Genomic DNA, 17,472 nt, shown 5'->3' with positions numbered 1-17,472 from the left:
TTAGTCTGAGACATAAAATTCAGATAAATTGAAAAATTTCCTTTTCACCTTTTCATTGTGAATCGTATTTTTGCCTGTTTTTAAAATAATTTGTGGTACCTAATCTGCAGCAGCATAAGCACTTTCATCTGGATGTGATTAATTAGGATGCTTCTTGTGCAGCAGGACAGTTCTCAAATGTGGCAGGTCTTGGATATCTCTCTACTGTTTCACCAGAGCTGGGAAAAAAGAGCTCCTTAGGAGGTGAAGTTTTTTGTATGTCTGTTAATGAACAGTGAGGTAAATTGTGAAGGTGACATATTAAGTGGGAGACAGGAAAGAAGTAAAAAGTGTTCCCAGATACACAAGGGTATAAGGGGCATTTTTGTTTGCTTGATGAGTCTAAGTAAGGCAGTTGCTCTTTTTCACTGTTAGAAGCAAGGTCTACTTGCCAGTTACCTTTCTGTAAGGAACAAATTACTCCTAAAGAAAAGCAGGGCATATAGCAAATTTGTCTGGCTTTCTGGGTAACAAGATTAACCAACATTCAAATTGATGAACAAAACAAGCAGAAAGGTATTTCCACTTTTTAGATGAAATTTAATGTCTCTGTTTACTTAGAATCATAGAGGCCTTCCCAGCCTTATTCTGTGATTCTAAGATTGAGTCCATTAACCAACACTGCCAAGTCCACCATGTCCACTACACCATGTCCCTAAGTACCACAAACTACATGTTTTTTGAAATTTCAGGGATGCTGACTTCATCCACTTCCTGGGGCAGCCTGTTCCAATGCTTCACAACCCTTTCAGTGAAGACATTTTTCCTAATAGTGAATCTAAACCTCCCATGGCACAATGTCCTCTTGTCCTATCTGTTGTTACATGGGAAAAAAGATGGACACACACCCGTGTACACCCTCCGTACAGGTGGTAGTAGAGAGCAGCAGAGTCTTTCCTGATTCTCCTTTTCTTAAGGCTAAACAGACCTAGGTACCTAAGATATTCCTCATAAGACTGGTGCTCCAAATTAATTTCTGGAATGATATTGTAGATCTTTATCCTGTTCTGCAGAAGTGTTCATTGGGTTCATAGTGCTTTACTGGGCTGCAGTACATTATTCCCTAAACAGTTTAGTGATAGATATGCTAGTAAGGAGAAGGGTAATGATGAGCCTGCATAGTGGCAGCTATGAGCTCCTATGTCAAAAATAATTTTATTATATTCCCTCTCAGTCATGTAATCTGTGCTTCTGCATTTTTCAGGTATTAGGTGTTCACAAATCATAGGGCAGAGTGAGTACTGGGATGACTTTTATGGTAATTTTAAGAAAAATTTTCCAAGGAAATACAGTTAGTTTGTACAATTAAATGGTCTATTTGTCTGCCAGGCTCTTTTCCCCTAATATTTTCTAAACATGTCAGCTAATTTTAAATTTATAGGAAGTAGAAATTCATTAGTTACTGTCTTCTTACCATTTCGTGGTAGTGACAAGTTAAAAGCGATGCCTGAAATCCGTTTTTTGGAAAAGAGTCATAATGCTGCTTAGTCTTCTGGAAATGCTGGTTCCTGGAAAAAACTGCTGTCTCCCACAGAACTGATCCCAGTCTTATCCACACTGATAATACAGCGAGGTGCACTGGGCTTGAGGAGTGAACTCTTGAGTTTGGCACAGACTTTTATGCCAGTTTTTCCTTCCCCTGGACTAGGAACTGCCTTGAAAGTGGGTGCCGTTGCTTTGACTTCTAATAATGAAAAGCCATCCATGGGAGCTGATAATACATTTGGTTTTATGACATGTTGCTCTTAGAACTGCAGGACTTAGGCATTAATAAAAAGAAATGCATCTTTTTGACAGGGGGAAAAAAGATACTTGGCCATTTAGGCCAGTGTGGTGTCTTCTAGCCAGCTGGAGTTAGGAATATAATGCCTAGATATCATTTATGGATATCCACTTGTGTAAGGGCCCAGCGCAGATCCAGACTAACTCCTGGACTGTAACAAACAGCTGTGCAGATTCATCACAAGGAGGTTTCACTGTTACTGGGAGCTTCTCAGGTTGCTTGTTTCCTGGCAGCACTCCTGCTTACTCTGGGTTCAGTTTCATATAACTGGTATTTGTTAGTGATCCCATCTGTGATACTTTTTTTCAATTGAATAAGAAGCCAAGGATCTGGTGGAGAAAAAAGGGATGCTTCTCATCACTGATTTTTAGATACATGCCAGGAGCATGCACTGTACTGATATTATTTGAAAACATTATCCTGGGCCCCTTTTTTCCCCCTTGACAAGATAACAGGCTTTGATGAAATGGGTTGCAGACAGGTTCAAACATGTCTTCTTCCTTTTAAAGCTGATTTCTAGAAATGTTGTTGGAAGAGTCAAAGGATATTTGCAGGAAATGAAACAAGTCTTGTTGACATCGGTATGTTTTAATTAAGTGCTGCGGCCTGGAAAAGGAGAACAAATATTCTTAAGGCAACATGACAAATCTATGAAAAACATGCATCTTATTTGCCAGAGTACCAGTTGTAATACCACTCTAGGATGAATTTTAATTCCTTGTGTCAAATAACCCAGATTAATGACATCATATTACCAGATGTTAATATGGTTTCTTCCTTGAAATTTCCTTGGTTGCCATAGAATATCCTATTTCCAGGCAGGACTGAGGTTTCCTGCTTTTTGTTGAATAGTTTGCAGATACTTGGTTTATATTGAGTTGTAAGAATGTCCCTAATCCTGCCTCAGTTGCCAAAGCTCTTTCTGGCATATGTAAATCGTAGCCAAGAGCACTCAGGGTCACTTAACAAAAACTAGAATGTAGCTTGTTCGTACTTCTGACCTGGTTACTGGACTGGTTTCTGTATCCTTATGTTACGGCTGTTTCATTAAATGGACAGACCCAAGCATTGGTACCTTGTTCACGTGTCCCTGGCATGTCTGCAGATCAGTAGGTGAGCAGCCAGTACTTAGACATGGCCTCAAGTGCAGCATGGATGAGGAAAACCTACTGAATGAGGTATGAACATGAGTGTGTTCAGTCAAATCCATTGAAAAATCGAATGCAGAAAAATCCACAGGAGGCACTGCAATAAAACCTTCTCAGATTATTAAAATATCTTTAATTTTACACATGTTCTTCATTTCGGCTTCTTTTGTTTTCACCTCACATTTACAAGTGTGTTAATTCAGGTTTTCACAAGCCATATATTTTTAGATATTGCTGATAATTTATTCTGAAGAGGCAGTACAGGAAGGTTGAGCATCTTTTTAGTGTGTGCTACTGATCCTCTAGGGCAAGGATCTGTTTGTAAAAACTTCCAAGTGGAGGCTTAAAGCAAAGATGTGCTTTCCAGTGGGTTTGTGAGTGAAGGCTTGCATACCTTTCTGCTATTCAGATATCACTACTTTAGTCCTTCAATTTAAGTATCAGTATGTCAAAAAGTTGTTCTTTGTAACTGTTGCTCTCAGTCTTAAGTAAGATAAATTTAATGTATTGCAGCTGAAGCAGATGAGTTGCTTACATTGTGATAGGAAGTGGTGTGATCTTTGGATGATTTAGGAAATCCTGGTAACATACAGTAAGTCTTTCAACATCATTAAACTTGACATTTGGCTTAATATGTATGCTGGCTACATAGTCTTAACGAGCACCTGGATGCAACTTTCCTATATATGAAGTCTTTGATGAAACAATGGAGGTTTAAGAGAATGTCATTGTAGGCAGGTGAACATAATCATTCTTACCAGTACTGAATGTTTTGTTTCTTTCTTTTGTGCTTTTTTACCAGTTATGAATAAAAAGTTTGAGGTTTTTATATATAACTGTTTGTTTTATATATATGAATACACTCAGTATTTTCCTGTCTGTATAGCAGTCAGAGCCATTCTTTACTGACAGAGCACAGTAGGAAGAAAAGGTCATACTCTGACACTCTAAAATCTCTCCCACCTCTCAGCTGCAAATTCCTTGCATTTACCTGATGTTTCATCATCATCTCTTCTGAACTTCATTTTTCCTGTCAGTCTTTCAGATACAGATAACTTTCTGAGCCCAAGATCTGAAGTCACATCCTAAATGAAAACTACTATTTTGATGGTTTGTAGACTCCTTTCAAATACTTTGATAACTGTCTGAGCAGAGATTATCAGCTCATTAATGGTATTGCTAACTGGAAAACCAGGAGAGGTCAGTGGGAAGCCTGAACTTCAAGCAAAATTTTGTACTGGTTCTTAACTTCAGTATATAGCATCTTTTCGTAGTTTTCAATATTATGAACTTCTAGACATCAGTGTTATTCTGCAGCTGTTCTACCTCACAGTAGAAAAAAAATCTGAAAAAGGCTAGATAAGAGGAGAAAGGAAAAAAATTGCTGGCTACTTCATATGTCTGTCTTGCTCTGAGGACAGAATAGCTGACATTATTATCAGTAATAAGTTCTAGTACTGAAGAGAGTAAAAGAAAATTCCCAGAAACTGTGAAGAGACAGAAAGGCTTTCTTTTGGCTGGTTACTCCAGCTGAGTAGAACAACCCACTCAAGAGTACCAGCAGGTTTCAGATAGTCAGGGATAGGTAATGAATATGTCACTGGTGGATTTACCTGCAATTTCATTGATCAATTCATCCTTCACCCCTATGTGTCTGTTCCACACCACACAATATGTAGCACCGCACTGATGCTTTTTCTTCAAATTAATCTGTGAGAACACTTCAGTGTGTCCTGAAATGTTTTGTTGAATAAACTTTGACACAGTAGAAACTACAAAAATCTTCGGTAAAAAGCTACTTTCCTTTTCTTACATGTCATAGCAATACAGTTTTCTAGGGTGTTAAATTCAAGGACACCTAGAGATATGTTCACAAATAAATACGGTTTTGATTTATTTTTTACTTGTCTGAGTAAATCTTCATGCTCTCTATGTCTTCTTTTATGAGTAGTCTCATTGTCAGATGACAGAAACCCAGGATTAAAAGAATAACAAATATTGGAAATATAAGTTGTTGAAAATAAAAAAATATTCCAACAACTTTCAGGTTTGCCTTTCATCCAACTGGTGACATTCATAATACTGTCTAAGCTGCTCTGAAGGTAAGAGGTAAGAAGGGAGAACTACTGGGAACAGCTATTTAGTGAACTGCACACCATAGTTACAGCAATACTGCTGCCAAAAGCAAACTTCCAACACAGCCTGTGCAGGTTAACTCCCCAAAGGTATGTTTGACTTCAAAGACACTTTTGAAAGAACTTTAGTCTTTAAAATCTTACCCAGTGGCTTGCTCTCTTTTTAACAATTTGATTAAAAAATACATTTAATCAATGTTGTAATTGTTTGGTTCCTTTAATAGTCCTTCTAAAATCCTAATAATAGTCCTTTTTTTTTTTCCCCAAAGCTAGAAAACACCTATATCTTGAAGCTGACATTGTTGTCACCCTTTAAATGTTATCAGTAACTTTATTTAGTAAGTCATCACATTCAAAATGCATCCCAGATCTTTTCTTTATATTGCACTTGCTGATGCTGACCTTTGGATTGCTGTTGGTTATTTTTACTGAGACAAGAAAGACTCCATCAATTTCCTGCAGCAAATTTCATCGTAAATAGTTTGGGTTTTTTTCTTTTTGTGATCGCAGTTGCTATATATCTAGAATTATTTGAGATGATGTATCAATGATAGTGGGAGTGTATTCAGCAACTGAGCTAGGATTATATGGACTACTGTCTTGAGGAACTACTTGGCAATCAGACTTAAAACTCTCCATGGAAGGGTGTGCATTGGAGCAGACGTTCATAAATTTAGTAAGCACTAATACTTTCATTTCAGGACTTTTCTAGTAATTTAACACTACTAGTATCCTCTTTATAGCTTTTTTTAGTCTATACTGATCTAGGCATAGGTCAGTAGATGGGTACATTAGGTAATTATTTTTCCACCAGTAGTATAATTTGGACAAGAAACTACCTTGTGGCATACCTTTGCAAGCTGCTGATTACACGATGGGTAGAGCCAAAGGAGTGACCAGGCAGTAAAAATCAGTTGTCAGTATAGAGAGGGGATAGAAATCTAAGTTTTTGGACTCCTTTGTTTTCTTGTTAATATTCTTTGGTTTTCATTTAATTAGAAATACAAAGTTCTTTAGATCTTTAATTACTTTTCTACCTATGTTAGTACATTTTGTTAAAAAAGTTTGCTAAGGATACAGGGCTTATGCAATCATGCCGTTTCTGTCTTCTAACTTTTTCTGCTATGACATTTAAATCTTTTGGATAAGTTCCAGAAATTTGACAGACACGGATAAGTCTGAACTTTATTGCATTTTTAGGATCCTGGGATAGTTCACATGTCAAGGGGCCTTGGGAGATCTCTAGTGCAACCTCCTGCTCAAAGCAGTGCCAGCCAAGGGTTCAGACCAGGTTATTCAGGGATTTGTCCAGGTGGATCATGAAATCTTCCAGGGGAGGAGATGGTATATCTGGGCAACCTGCAGCACTGCTGGACTGTGCTGAGAAAACTTTTCCTTATACACAGGCCAAACCTTTCTATTTTCACATTTCCCTGTTTTCTGTTACCCTTTTTTCACACTCCTGTGAAGAGCGTGACCATGCGAACATCAGCATTGCTGAGCTGCTGTTAGATCCCTCAGAGCTGTTTCTTCACCACAATTAACAGGCCCAGTTCTCTCAGCCTCTTCTCACAGGACAAGTGCTCCAGCTCTGACCACCATGAGTGGCCTTCACTGACCTTGCTCCACTCTGCCAATGTCTTTCCTCTTCTGGGGAGGAGAGGGCAAGTCTGACCCCAGTGTTGCACATACATGCAGTCTAATGAGTACCTACTAAAGGATCACTTTCCTGCAGTTTCTCTATGTTCTACACAGTAGGTTGCCTGATAGATGATAATGGCCATAAAGTCCAACAATAAAAAATACCTGCATAATAAATTAAACTTTTAATGGATGCTGTATTTTCAGACATGCCCAAATTGAAAACACCTTCACTACCTTATGGGATGGAATCTAATCATAAGGGAAGAATCTGTAAAAGACTAGAGTTTATCAATATGGATGCTTTCCCCTGTGTAATTGCATCCTATACATAAAAGTTTTTTTTTTCAATCTGTAACATTGTGAAGAGATGCTTTCCCCTCCTGAAAAACATTAAATACCCATTTTTGTTTCTTCTCATACTGTGCCTGATTTTGCATGTCTCTGTCATTCCTTTTTGACGTGTCTTTCAGAATTCTTTCTGAACATTACTTTACTAGCCACTTTTCTTGCTTGAGAGCTGTGGTGATTCAGCTTGAGTTAATACAGTTACAAAGCATCAGTTTGTATTTGTCTAGAACAGACGACATAATCATGTAGTTCTGACCCACAATTATCTAACAGGTATTAAATTCATCACTGGCAGAGGTATTGACTTACTTGTGTCTGATGTAAGAAGAATTATTCCCTTACCCTCCCTGAATCATCTCACCTAGCTGTGTGACTTAACAAGTATGTGTACATAAAGGAATGTTGTTAATACAATATATGAATGTGTTTCTGGGTGAATATAGTGAGCCAGTGGCTAATTTTTCAGTGCTCATGGCTGATTGTATTGTCCTTATAACCCCTCCCAACCACTGTTGGTACACTCAATGTTTTTACTTTTAAGTTACCAGTTCTTAGGGGTTTGGATGTCGTTTTTATTACTGGAAACCTCTTACGATGTTCACTTCTTACGAATTAACTTCAATTTAATTTTTTCAACTATTGAGCCATCTGCCTTTTTGTTTTTCCCTGACTCAAAATCCAATAGCCCTTCTTTCAATGAAAATATAATGCCTTGGACAGAAAATGAGCCTTCATGTATGTTTTCAATATTTTCTGTTTCTAAAAATATGCTGAGATTTTTTGTTAACACTGTTCTAGGTATTCAGAGTTCTCACTGTATAATCTTTTAATGAACCTTAAATTAAAAATGTTCACTCTAAATTAGAGCTGTCAGTGATTTAGTAGTTATTTTGCACTGGCATTGTCTCATTCTTCCTCTTACAGTTCAAACATTCTTTCATTAACCTGCAGAAAAAGTGTACTTCTTTGAGTACTAGATAAGCTTGATATACATAATAGTATTTGCATGCAAGAGTTTGGTGATACTCCCATTCCGGAAATCATTCCCGTTAATAGAAACATATGATTGTTTCAGAGGGCTTGACCTTGTTAACAGCAGCCCATGATTCTTGATTGAAGCTGTGCCAGTACTGCAAATGCAAAGGCAAGAAAAGCCAGATAGGCTGCAAAATTCCTTTAAGTGGGAGGCAAATGTTGACAGCAGAAAGAATTGTGTAGATCTAACTTTTGGTGGGTTGGACAGACTGACAAGAAGAAAATTATTTTTGAAGAGTTTTGACATGACTCTTTAAGTGTAGCAAAAGGATGTTTTTACACTGGGGTGCTTAATTTTAATAGAAAAAATATATTCATTAGAGAAGTTTTGTAATAGGTGTCAAGGACTTTGAAGAGAAATGTAATTAACATAATTTTATTGGCACTGTAAGAGTAACACAGAGAATACTGAAAAAGAGCTACAAACTTAGCTTTTCATTTTATAAATCCATGAAAGAAAAAGAAGGTGCTCCCCTCAAAAAAATCCACATAAATGGGCTGACAATACTTCCAGAATTTTACAGCTCAAAGTCTGGAGATAGCTCAAGATAAATTTTCATAGGGAAGAATATCTCTAAAAAGATATAGGTAGAAATGTCTTTTTGTCTCTGATACTTCTCTAGTCAGGGCCTCTTTTTGCATGACTGAAATATGCATGGTTTGAGCTGTAAAATTCTGGACATATTGTCAGCCCATTTGTTTGGATTTTTTTTTTTGAGAGAAGTACCTTCTTTTTCCTTCTTGGATTTATGAAATGGAAAGCTAAGTTAGTAGCTCTTTTTCAGTATTCTCTGCTTTACTCTTACACTCCCCTTTGCATCTGGACAGAGGAGAGAAAATGTAATGAAGGGTTCATGGGCTCTGAGATAAGGACTGGGAGAAAACACCCATCAATTGCCATCAAAGGCAAAACAGGCTCAAAAACACCCATCAATTGCCATCAAAGGCAAAACAGGCTCAACTTAGAGATATAAAGTGAATTTATTGCTAACAAAATCAGAGCAGGATAATAAGAAGTAAAATAAAACCCTAAAAAATACCTTTCCCCCACCCTGCCCCCACTCCTTCCCAGCTCTACCTCCTACCCCAGCGGCACAGGGAGACAGCGAATGGGAGTTACGGTCAGTTCATCACCCACAGCTTTTCCTGGTAAGGAATCCTTCCCCTGCTGCACCATGGGTCACTCCCATGGGAGACAGTTCTCCCTGAACTTCTCCAGCATGTGTCCATCTCACAAGAAGCCACTCCCTGTGAACTGCTGCAATGTGAGTCCATCCCACAGGCAACAGTTCCCCTCAGACTGGGTCACTTTTCCACAATGTGCAGTCCTTCAAGGACAGGCTACTCTAGCATGGGTCCCTCTCACCTCAGGTCTTCCATGTAGTCACAGCCTCCTCTCAAGTATCCACCTGCTCTGGTGTGAGGCTCCTCCATGTGCTGTGGATGGATCTCTGCATCCTGATGGGTCATCATAGGCTGCAGGGGGACAGCCTGCTTCACCATGACCTTCATTACAGGCTACAGAGGAATCTTGGCTCTGGTGCCTGGAGCATCTCTTGCTCCTCCTTCTTCACTGACCTTGGTGTCTGCATGGTGTTTCTTCTCACATGTTCTCACTCTGCTCTTCTCTGGCTGCAATTACAACTGCCTCACCTTTTTTGTTTCGTTTCTTCTTAAACATGTTATCACAGAGACATTACCATCATTTATAGTTGTCCCAACCTTGGCCAGCAGCATGTTCATCTTTGGAGCCACCGGAAACTGACTCTGCCAAACACTGAGGAAGCTTCTGGCAGTTTCTCACAGGAGCCACCCCTGCAGCTCCCCCTACTTCCAAAACCAGGCCATGCAGACCTAACACAGCTGGTCACAAAATCCTATACTGCCTATAGCTTTCTGTAAGCAGCAGCACACGTTCCCCTGCACTAGGAACAGTCTGCAGCCAGCTTCAAAGCTGCAGAAGTCAAGCATTAAAGAACCGCCTGCTCTGTGTCAGGACAGCACTTGGCCTACCACCAGTGCCAGGGACCATCCTGGTGCAGATGAGTGACACTGGAGTGTGTTGGCATGTTCCAGCTCTCAGGGGAGGATGGCGATTGACCTTTTTGACATGTGCAGGAATGTAACTCAAGAGCTATGTGGCTGTAGTCCAGCGGCCACCAATCTCTTGGTGACTCTGCTTGAGCAGGGGAGCTTGCACTCGATGATCTTTGCAGGTTCTTTCCTGCCTCCACTGTTCTGTGGTTCTGACTCAAAACCACTCAAGCTAAGAAAGCCCCACCAGATTTCATGACATGGGAAGGTTTGAATGATTCCATATGCTCATGGAGGGCCAGGTTTGTCTCCCACAAGTCAATTGTCCATGTGGCAGCCACCTCTTTTCCTTTGGGGGATTTATCAGTGACTGCACAGAAAACTAACAAGCTAAACACAAGCATGAGGAATGCAATGAGTGCAACATCTCACTAAAGGCATTGGTTCTGTTTTTGTAGCGTGTGTTGCAGGTGACCATAGTTTTTGCAGTTGGCAAGTAAAAATTTTCAGCTAAAGCAACTAGCTGTGTGTCAGTGCTGTGAGCCAGCAAGTTGGCAGCTTCATCCTGGCCTGGATTCCTTCATGAGACTGTCTTAATGCTTCTTTTCTGTGGTGGTACTAGTCATGGAGTGACATGAGGAGTGTACACAGTAACGGCTGACTGTAGTTCAATACAAAAACTGAATACAGTTTGTCTTGCTCTAGTCTTTTGAGAAGACTCCTCTTTTTCCTCCAGTCTTACTTAAAAGTAATAGTTCTTGGTGCAACACTGTTTTTTGATGACTTTGGTAGTCTTTGGCAGTGGTCTGAAGAGCCTGTAGCCTGTAGTGCCACACTGGGCATTAAACCTTTGAGGCTTTGTGTAGGGCATAGCATGGGGGCAAATTTCTCTATGAAGGCTTTGGGGTTTATTTTTAAAGTCTTTAAAGAAGAAGGAGAAGGAAAAGCTTTTCAGAGGCTTTCTACCAGGCATTAGATTTGGATTGGCATTACAGGCAGTGCCTTTGAGATAGAGTAATTGTAAATTGACTTCACTGTTCACTGCTTCATTGTGAGAAGAGTGGTAACAGGTGAAGTTACTCTGTGGGATGTTTGGGATGAAGCATAAGAAAACAGGTATGGAAGGACAAGAGATTTCCTAATAAGTTGTTGGTGTCTTTGGTACCAGGGCAAAAACAAGAAAAAGTTGATCACACTGTGGAAACCCAATATAGAGAGAAAGGCATCCCCATACAAAATGTTCAGTACCCCATTTTATACACAAGTGGGTACCACAGAACAGAATGACAAAAGCAGTGCTGAAGTTTCATGCCTGTTATCCTCCTAACCCGGAAAGGCCTTGCAAGGATGTCTTTAGATTTTCAGATGCATTTTTTGATGGAGAATAGATCCTTAGCCCCAGGCTTGAGCATTGGATTTGACTTTATTTTTGCAATGGTTAGTAGGGGCTGTTTTTGTCTAAAGTGGTATCATTCCTGACACTGGAAAGAGGGCATACAGTAGTTCCCTTGTAGGTAGAGTGTGCTACCAGGGTTGTGCCCAGCATAGCTGCAGGACCTCCATGGGGATCAGTTCTTTGTCACCTGTGGTTTAGTGAAACAAACGTGGCGTCTCTGCTGATGGTCCTCACGCCACCCCAAGGAGGCTGAGATGTCACATTCCATCCTCCTTAGATTCTCCTGCAGTGTTTGGTGCTGTGTGCTGCGGGACCTCCCCTGGGACTGGCTCCTTGTCATCTGTGGTTCGATGAAAGAAGCTTGGCGTCCTTGCTGAAGGCGCTCACTCCTCCTTGGGGAGGCATGGATGCCTTGCTCAATCTGTCTGTCATAGCATTCCATCCTCCTTCGATTCTCCTTTGGGGGCAGCGTGCTATGGAACCTCTGTGGGGTTTGGCTCCTTGTCATCTGCATTTCTCTGTAAGAAAGCCGGTGCCCCCGCTGTTGGCGCCTGCTCCTCCCTGAAGAGGCACGGATGTACCAGTCATGCCTCAGAGCTTGTCCCTCATCACGTTCCATCTCCCTTAGATACTCCCTCAGTGTTTGGCTGGAAGATCTGTGCGATCTCTGCCGGGATCGGCTCCTTATTGCCCTCGGTTCTATGAAAGAAACATGGTATTCTTGCTGACGGCGCTTACGCCTCCTTGAGAGGGCACGGACATGCTGTTGGGTCCTTCGGCCCTTGTCACGAGCAGTGTTCTGAGCCCTGCTCTGCCGTTGTCTCCTACTGCTTGAATGGTTGTAGCCCTGGGCCTGCTGGACCCTGGCGTGGCCACTGTGATGCCTCCTTGGATACCCGCTTTGGCTCTTCTCTTGGGCCCTGCCACGGCTGCCACCGTGGCTGCCACCACAGCTACCACTGCAGCTTCTGCTGCAAGACTTGCGGTGCTGTCGTCCTGGGGAATGATGCTGACATCTTTCTGTAGAGCGGGACCCAGCTCGCTCTGCTTGAGTATGGCTGGCAGAGCTGACGGACTCCTCGAAAGAGTGCACCTCAGAGTTACTGTCTCCCACCTTGTGGAATGTAAGTGGGAAAGGTGACTGGCATATCAGGCCCTCCACTCTTCTGTGGAACCACTCCACCATGCAGTAAAAACAGAAAGGGTGCCAACGCCAGCTCACGGAGTCTCGGTCATTAATGCCAGCCCGGCAGATTGGGCACCTTAGGTTCTCTGAAGCACCTGGACGTACAGCCCGGGACACCTGGATGGTGCTGGCCGCAGGGGAAGATGTGCCGCTTTCTGCCAGGTCTTCCTCTGAGGCCATTTTGCCCTGCAAACCAAAGAGATAAGCTGATGTGCTCACTGGTGTGGGAACACAGTCTGCAGCCAGCAGCAAAGCTAGAGAAGTCAAGCATTAAAGAACTGCCCACTCTGCCTCAGTACAGCACTTGGGCTTCCACCAATGCCAGGGACCATCCTGGGGCAGATGAGTAACACTTGAGTGTCTTGGCATGTTCTAGCTCTTGAGACAGGATGGCAGCTGACCTCTCTGATATGTGCAGGCAGGAGCTGGGATACTGGGAAAGGAATTCCTGGCCTCTCAGCAGCTGCAGACAGAGCCTCAATGCATGGCAGACTGGGACCAGCACCCCAGGCCCTGTCAGTATCTTTGTCCGTCAAATCTTTGTGCCCTGAGAAAGCACACAATGGGATGGGGGTCCTTTTTCCTCCCCCACATTCAGATGTTTCTCCTCAGTGGAGGAGGCCAGACACTGTGGCCTTTTGGGGCTTCCCCAAGCATCCAAAAGGCTTGTTGTCACACGTGTCACAATGACTCCCTGGTGACTACGTGGGGCTTTTAGGTACCGCACCCAGAAGACACAAACTCCAGCCCTAAGGAATGAAAACTTCCAAGATAGCTCATCTCACACAGCTGCTCCACTCAAGCAAAATCCTAATGCCATATTTTTAAATATAAATTCACAGGTTACACTGATGATACTCAGCCCTATGTTCTGTTTTAGAAATAAACCAGATCAAGGCATTTCTTACTCCTCAGTCAACTTTGCAGGTCAAAAGAGGTGATACTCCACTGGAGCAGTCTGTTCAATGTGCAGCTCCCCACATAAGTAGAGATAGACATACTGGACAGTGTCAAGTAAGGGTTCACAAGGGTGATGAAGGATCTACAAAGACAGGGCTAGGGGTGCTGCCTCCAGGCTGCCAGGCTGTTCGATCTGGAGAAGACTCTATAGGGGATCTCTTCCAGTGTATACCAATAACTGAAGGGAAGGTACAAAGAAGACACAGCCAGATTCTTTTCAGGGGTGCCCCGAACACAGAACTTCTCTCTGAATATATTGTGGAGCTTTTTTTTTTTTTTACTGTGAGGGTGACCAAGCACTGTCAGGGTGATTGTGGACTCTCCCTCCTTGGAGATGATACTCAAAAGCTGTCTGGCTGTGGTCATGGGCTAGTCAGCACTGCTTCCTGGCAGTGTCCCTGCTGCCTTCTGCTGTAGTTCTGGGCTCACAGCCGGGACCTCATCACAATCCCTTCTCATTTGATTCTCTCTCTGTGTTTGCCCTTAAGTGCTGTGGGACCTCTGCTGAAATGGGCTCTCTGTTGCCTTTCATTCCCTGGAGGAAAGTCAGCTTCCCACTGCTGTTTCTTGTGCCTCCCATAATAAGCTGGGACTGGCTCTTCTGGGTTTTAGAGCTCAGCCCTCGTCATGGAGTGAAACCAATTAAAGTGCCACAGCTTGTCTCAGTCTTGGTAGATAAACAAACTCTTTTTCACATAAGTCTGACAAGCCCAGCTGAAGTAGTCTTTCATTAGCTTCAGCAAAGACGCCACTTTCATTCTGCAGCTTCCATGTACTCTCAGTCGAAAACAAAGCACAAGACTGGCACTGGTTGCAAGGCCTGGTAGACGATTCAAAGTGGCGCATTTTGTCCTAAGCTTTAGTACCCATCCCTACTGACCATACAGACTTTTAAGTATCTTCACCTTTCCAGGAGAAAGAGTTAGTTGTTCATAAAGCCAATGGCATCCTTGCCTGTATCAGCAGTAGGGTGGCCAGCAGGACAAGGGCAGTGATTGTTCCCCTGTACTCAGCACTGGTGGGGCCACACCTTGGATGCTGTGTCCAGTTCTGGGCCCCTCACAAAGATATTGGGGGGCTGGAGCGTGTCCAGAGAAGGGCAGCAGAGCTGGGGAAGGGTCTGGTGCACAGATGTGATGAGGAGCAGCTGAGGGAGTTGTGGTTGTTTAGTGTGGAGAAAAGGAGGCTGGGGGTGGGGGGGGGACTTCATTGCTCTCTTCAACTACCTGAAAGGAGGTTGTAGTCAGGTGGGGGTTGGTTTCTTCTCCCAGGCAAGTAGTGACAGGATGAGAGGACATAGCCTCGGGCTGTGTCAGGGGAGGTTCAGGTTGGACAGCAGGAACCATGTCTTCACAAAAACAGTTATCAAGCATTGGAACGGATTACCCAGGGAGGTGGTGAAATGACGGTCCCTGAAAGTATTTAAAATACACGTAGATGTGGCACTTAGGGATGTAGTTTAGGATGGACTTGGCAGAGCTTGATTAACAGCTGAACTTGATCACCTTAAAGGTCTTCTCCAACTTAAACTTCCATGGTTCTAGTGAAATGTATGTGTATATGTAGATTGACTTTCCCCATCTGCCTTTTAGAATTATCTAATTCAGTACTGTGTTCACAATACATTTGGGAAATTCCTTTATTTCATTTATTACTTACTGTGCTTGTAACACTTTTCCCTCTTTATGCACCTTTGTCTCTCCCCTCTGTACCCCCACAGCACACCCCTTTGTATAATTGCATTTGATCTATTTTCAAATAACTTTTTATCTATTAAACCTGCCCAAAACAAGCGTTTTACTTACGTAATTGATTCTTGCTGCTTTCCAGATTAATCTTCCACTGAATGCAACATACCACTTTTTTTTTGCGTGTTCAAGTATTTTACAATAATGAAATGTTCTTCTGATGCTTTTAGTGATTGTAAATAACTTTTTAATCCTAAATTATTGAATGTATATCCCATCTGAGGTCTTTCAGGTGTGTTCTCTGGGTGGTTTTAAAAGAGCTTATAACTGTATCATTAGAGAACTGTCTGCTGGTGCAGGCTTTAAATAAATTATTTGATCTCATAAAAGCAGCATAAACATTTATTAACAAATCATGACATGGGCTGTTCTTTTCAACACATTTTTTCTTTATGCTTGTTGGAAATCAAAGAAACTTGTATATGAATGTTAGAGCGTGCTGTGACTGTGTTCCTCCTTTCCACTCTTGCTTTCCCATCCTTGAAGCAGTATGTTTCTGAGATCCACAGCTGTCCTCTTTCAGCTCTAATTCAGTTATAATTAGCTCATTAGAAGCATTGCCATTTTCTGTGCTGTCAATGATGTCACTGCGGCAAAAGCAGCTTTTTCTACAGTACCTCTATTGTCAGGGAGCTCTCAGGTACTATATAAGATGATCTTCACAGGATGAATAATTCAGTTATTTGTTGTTATCCATTGGTTATAGAGCATTAGGGAATAAAGAATTCTGAACTATTCTACCCGAAAATATTTTTATTAATTTATTTTTTAAATTGTAAATTCTGGAATGTTTTACAGGTTATCAATTTTTATATATATATATATATATATATATATATATATATATATATATATATATATATATATATACACATATCTCATGGTTTTTATGGCATTTCTTAATTGAAGATTTTTTTTGAGCAAGAGTTAACTTTATTTCTTATCTTTAATTCAGAAGTATTTGAATGGAAACTCAGTAACAGCAAGAAGTTTCTTCAGTTTTCTAGTATTTGTTCAGAAAGTTAGCTATTGCAGTTAGAATCCAGCTTAGTTCTGGCAGGTCACATTTACACAAAGCATTGAGCTGTGATGATGTTATTCCCTTTAAAAGACTGACAGCTGGAATTGTAAGCCTCATCTATTCCTGCTCCTGCTGAGATCATTTGGCTTTCCTTTCAGCTGGGGGAGAATTAGTTGTGGAGTGTGACCTGTGGACTGTCACCTCTGCCTCTCAGCACTGCTGAGAGTCCAGGTTCTCCTAAAGACAGCAGTCCCTGTCGTGTGAGTGCAGACATCACTGGTGTTCAGTGCACAGTCTGGGTAGGAATGTGTAAGTTTAAACTTCCTAAGGATGACAAGTACCATGTCACTGATTGTTCTGTTTTTGTGATATTTTTCAGAAATGGAAAAATTTCAGGGTTCAGAAGGCAAGAAGGAAGATGAAGAAAAGAAGTACCTTGATGTTATCAGCAACAAAAACATAAAGCTGTCAGAGAGAGTTCTGATCCCTGTCAAACAATATCCAAAGGTACTGTAAATCTAGTCTAATACTTGTTTAATATATATTAATATAATGATGAAAATGTTACACACAACCATTTTTATTGAGTCATAATATGCAGGCTTTGTGGTATTAAAAACAACAAAAAAAATTAAGCTCCTATTTAAATGTGTCTGTTATCTATTAAGTGTTTTAGCTTTTTAGCTTCTGTCTTGAGGCCTTTCAGGAAAGCAATTAAAGTGAATGAGATTTTTTTTCAAATTCAGGTAGGTTTTGTCCTTACACAAACTGCTGAGGTTTTTTCTCAGTTTTTTTTTTTGTTGTTTTTTTTTTTTTTTTAATATATCATCCTTTTATAAAATAAAATACCAGTTGCCCAAGAAAAAAATGTTCCAGTAACTCCGAAAAGCTTCCTCATAGAAGAGTTGGGGGATTTTCTCTGGTGTAGTAAGTTTTACAAGATCAAGTGTCAGGATTACTGCAGGCTGTGACTGACAGTGTTCATTGCTGTTTAT

General features: G+C 41.3%; 2 protein-coding genes across 19 annotated transcripts in view; one reads left to right on the top strand and one right to left on the bottom strand.

The window, feature by feature from the left end:
• KHDRBS2 (KH RNA binding domain containing, signal transduction associated 2) overlaps positions 1-17,472 on the top strand; it is a 333,019-nt gene that overhangs the window by 42,932 nt on the left and 272,615 nt on the right. For all 18 annotated transcript variants that reach the window (XR_010997053.1, XR_010997051.1, XR_010997052.1 and 15 more), the window contains exon 2: positions 16,857-16,984. Coding sequence is in view for 7 of the 18 variants with exons in the window: in XM_068183721.1 (XP_068039822.1) it covers positions 16,857-16,984 (128 nt within the window). In the remaining 11 variants the exon portion in view is untranslated. The remainder of the gene's footprint in view (positions 1-16,856; positions 16,985-17,472) is intronic.
• Positions 11,571-13,436, bottom strand: LOC137470419 (arginine/serine-rich protein 1-like). Its single transcript, XM_068183718.1, has 2 exons — positions 13,150-13,436; positions 11,571-12,934 (listed from the first exon to the last, which is right to left on the bottom strand). Exon 2 carries the CDS (start codon positions 12,926-12,928, stop codon positions 11,735-11,737), a length of 1,194 nt encoding a protein of 397 aa, XP_068039819.1. The 5' UTR covers positions 12,929-12,934; positions 13,150-13,436; the 3' UTR covers positions 11,571-11,734.

The sequence above is a fragment of the Anomalospiza imberbis genome, chromosome 3 (assembly GCF_031753505.1).
Source record: "Anomalospiza imberbis isolate Cuckoo-Finch-1a 21T00152 chromosome 3, ASM3175350v1, whole genome shotgun sequence".
NCBI classification, from domain to species: Eukaryota; Metazoa; Chordata; class Aves; order Passeriformes; family Viduidae; genus Anomalospiza; species Anomalospiza imberbis.
Note: the sequence above shows the minus strand (reverse complement) of the source record. Positions and strands in the feature narration are given on the sequence as shown.

Excerpts from the sequence above, each read along its gene's own strand:
- LOC137470419 (XM_068183718.1), bottom strand. The coding sequence starts at position 12,928 with ATGGCCTCAGAGGAAGACCTGGCAGAAAGCGGCACATCTTCCCCTGCG.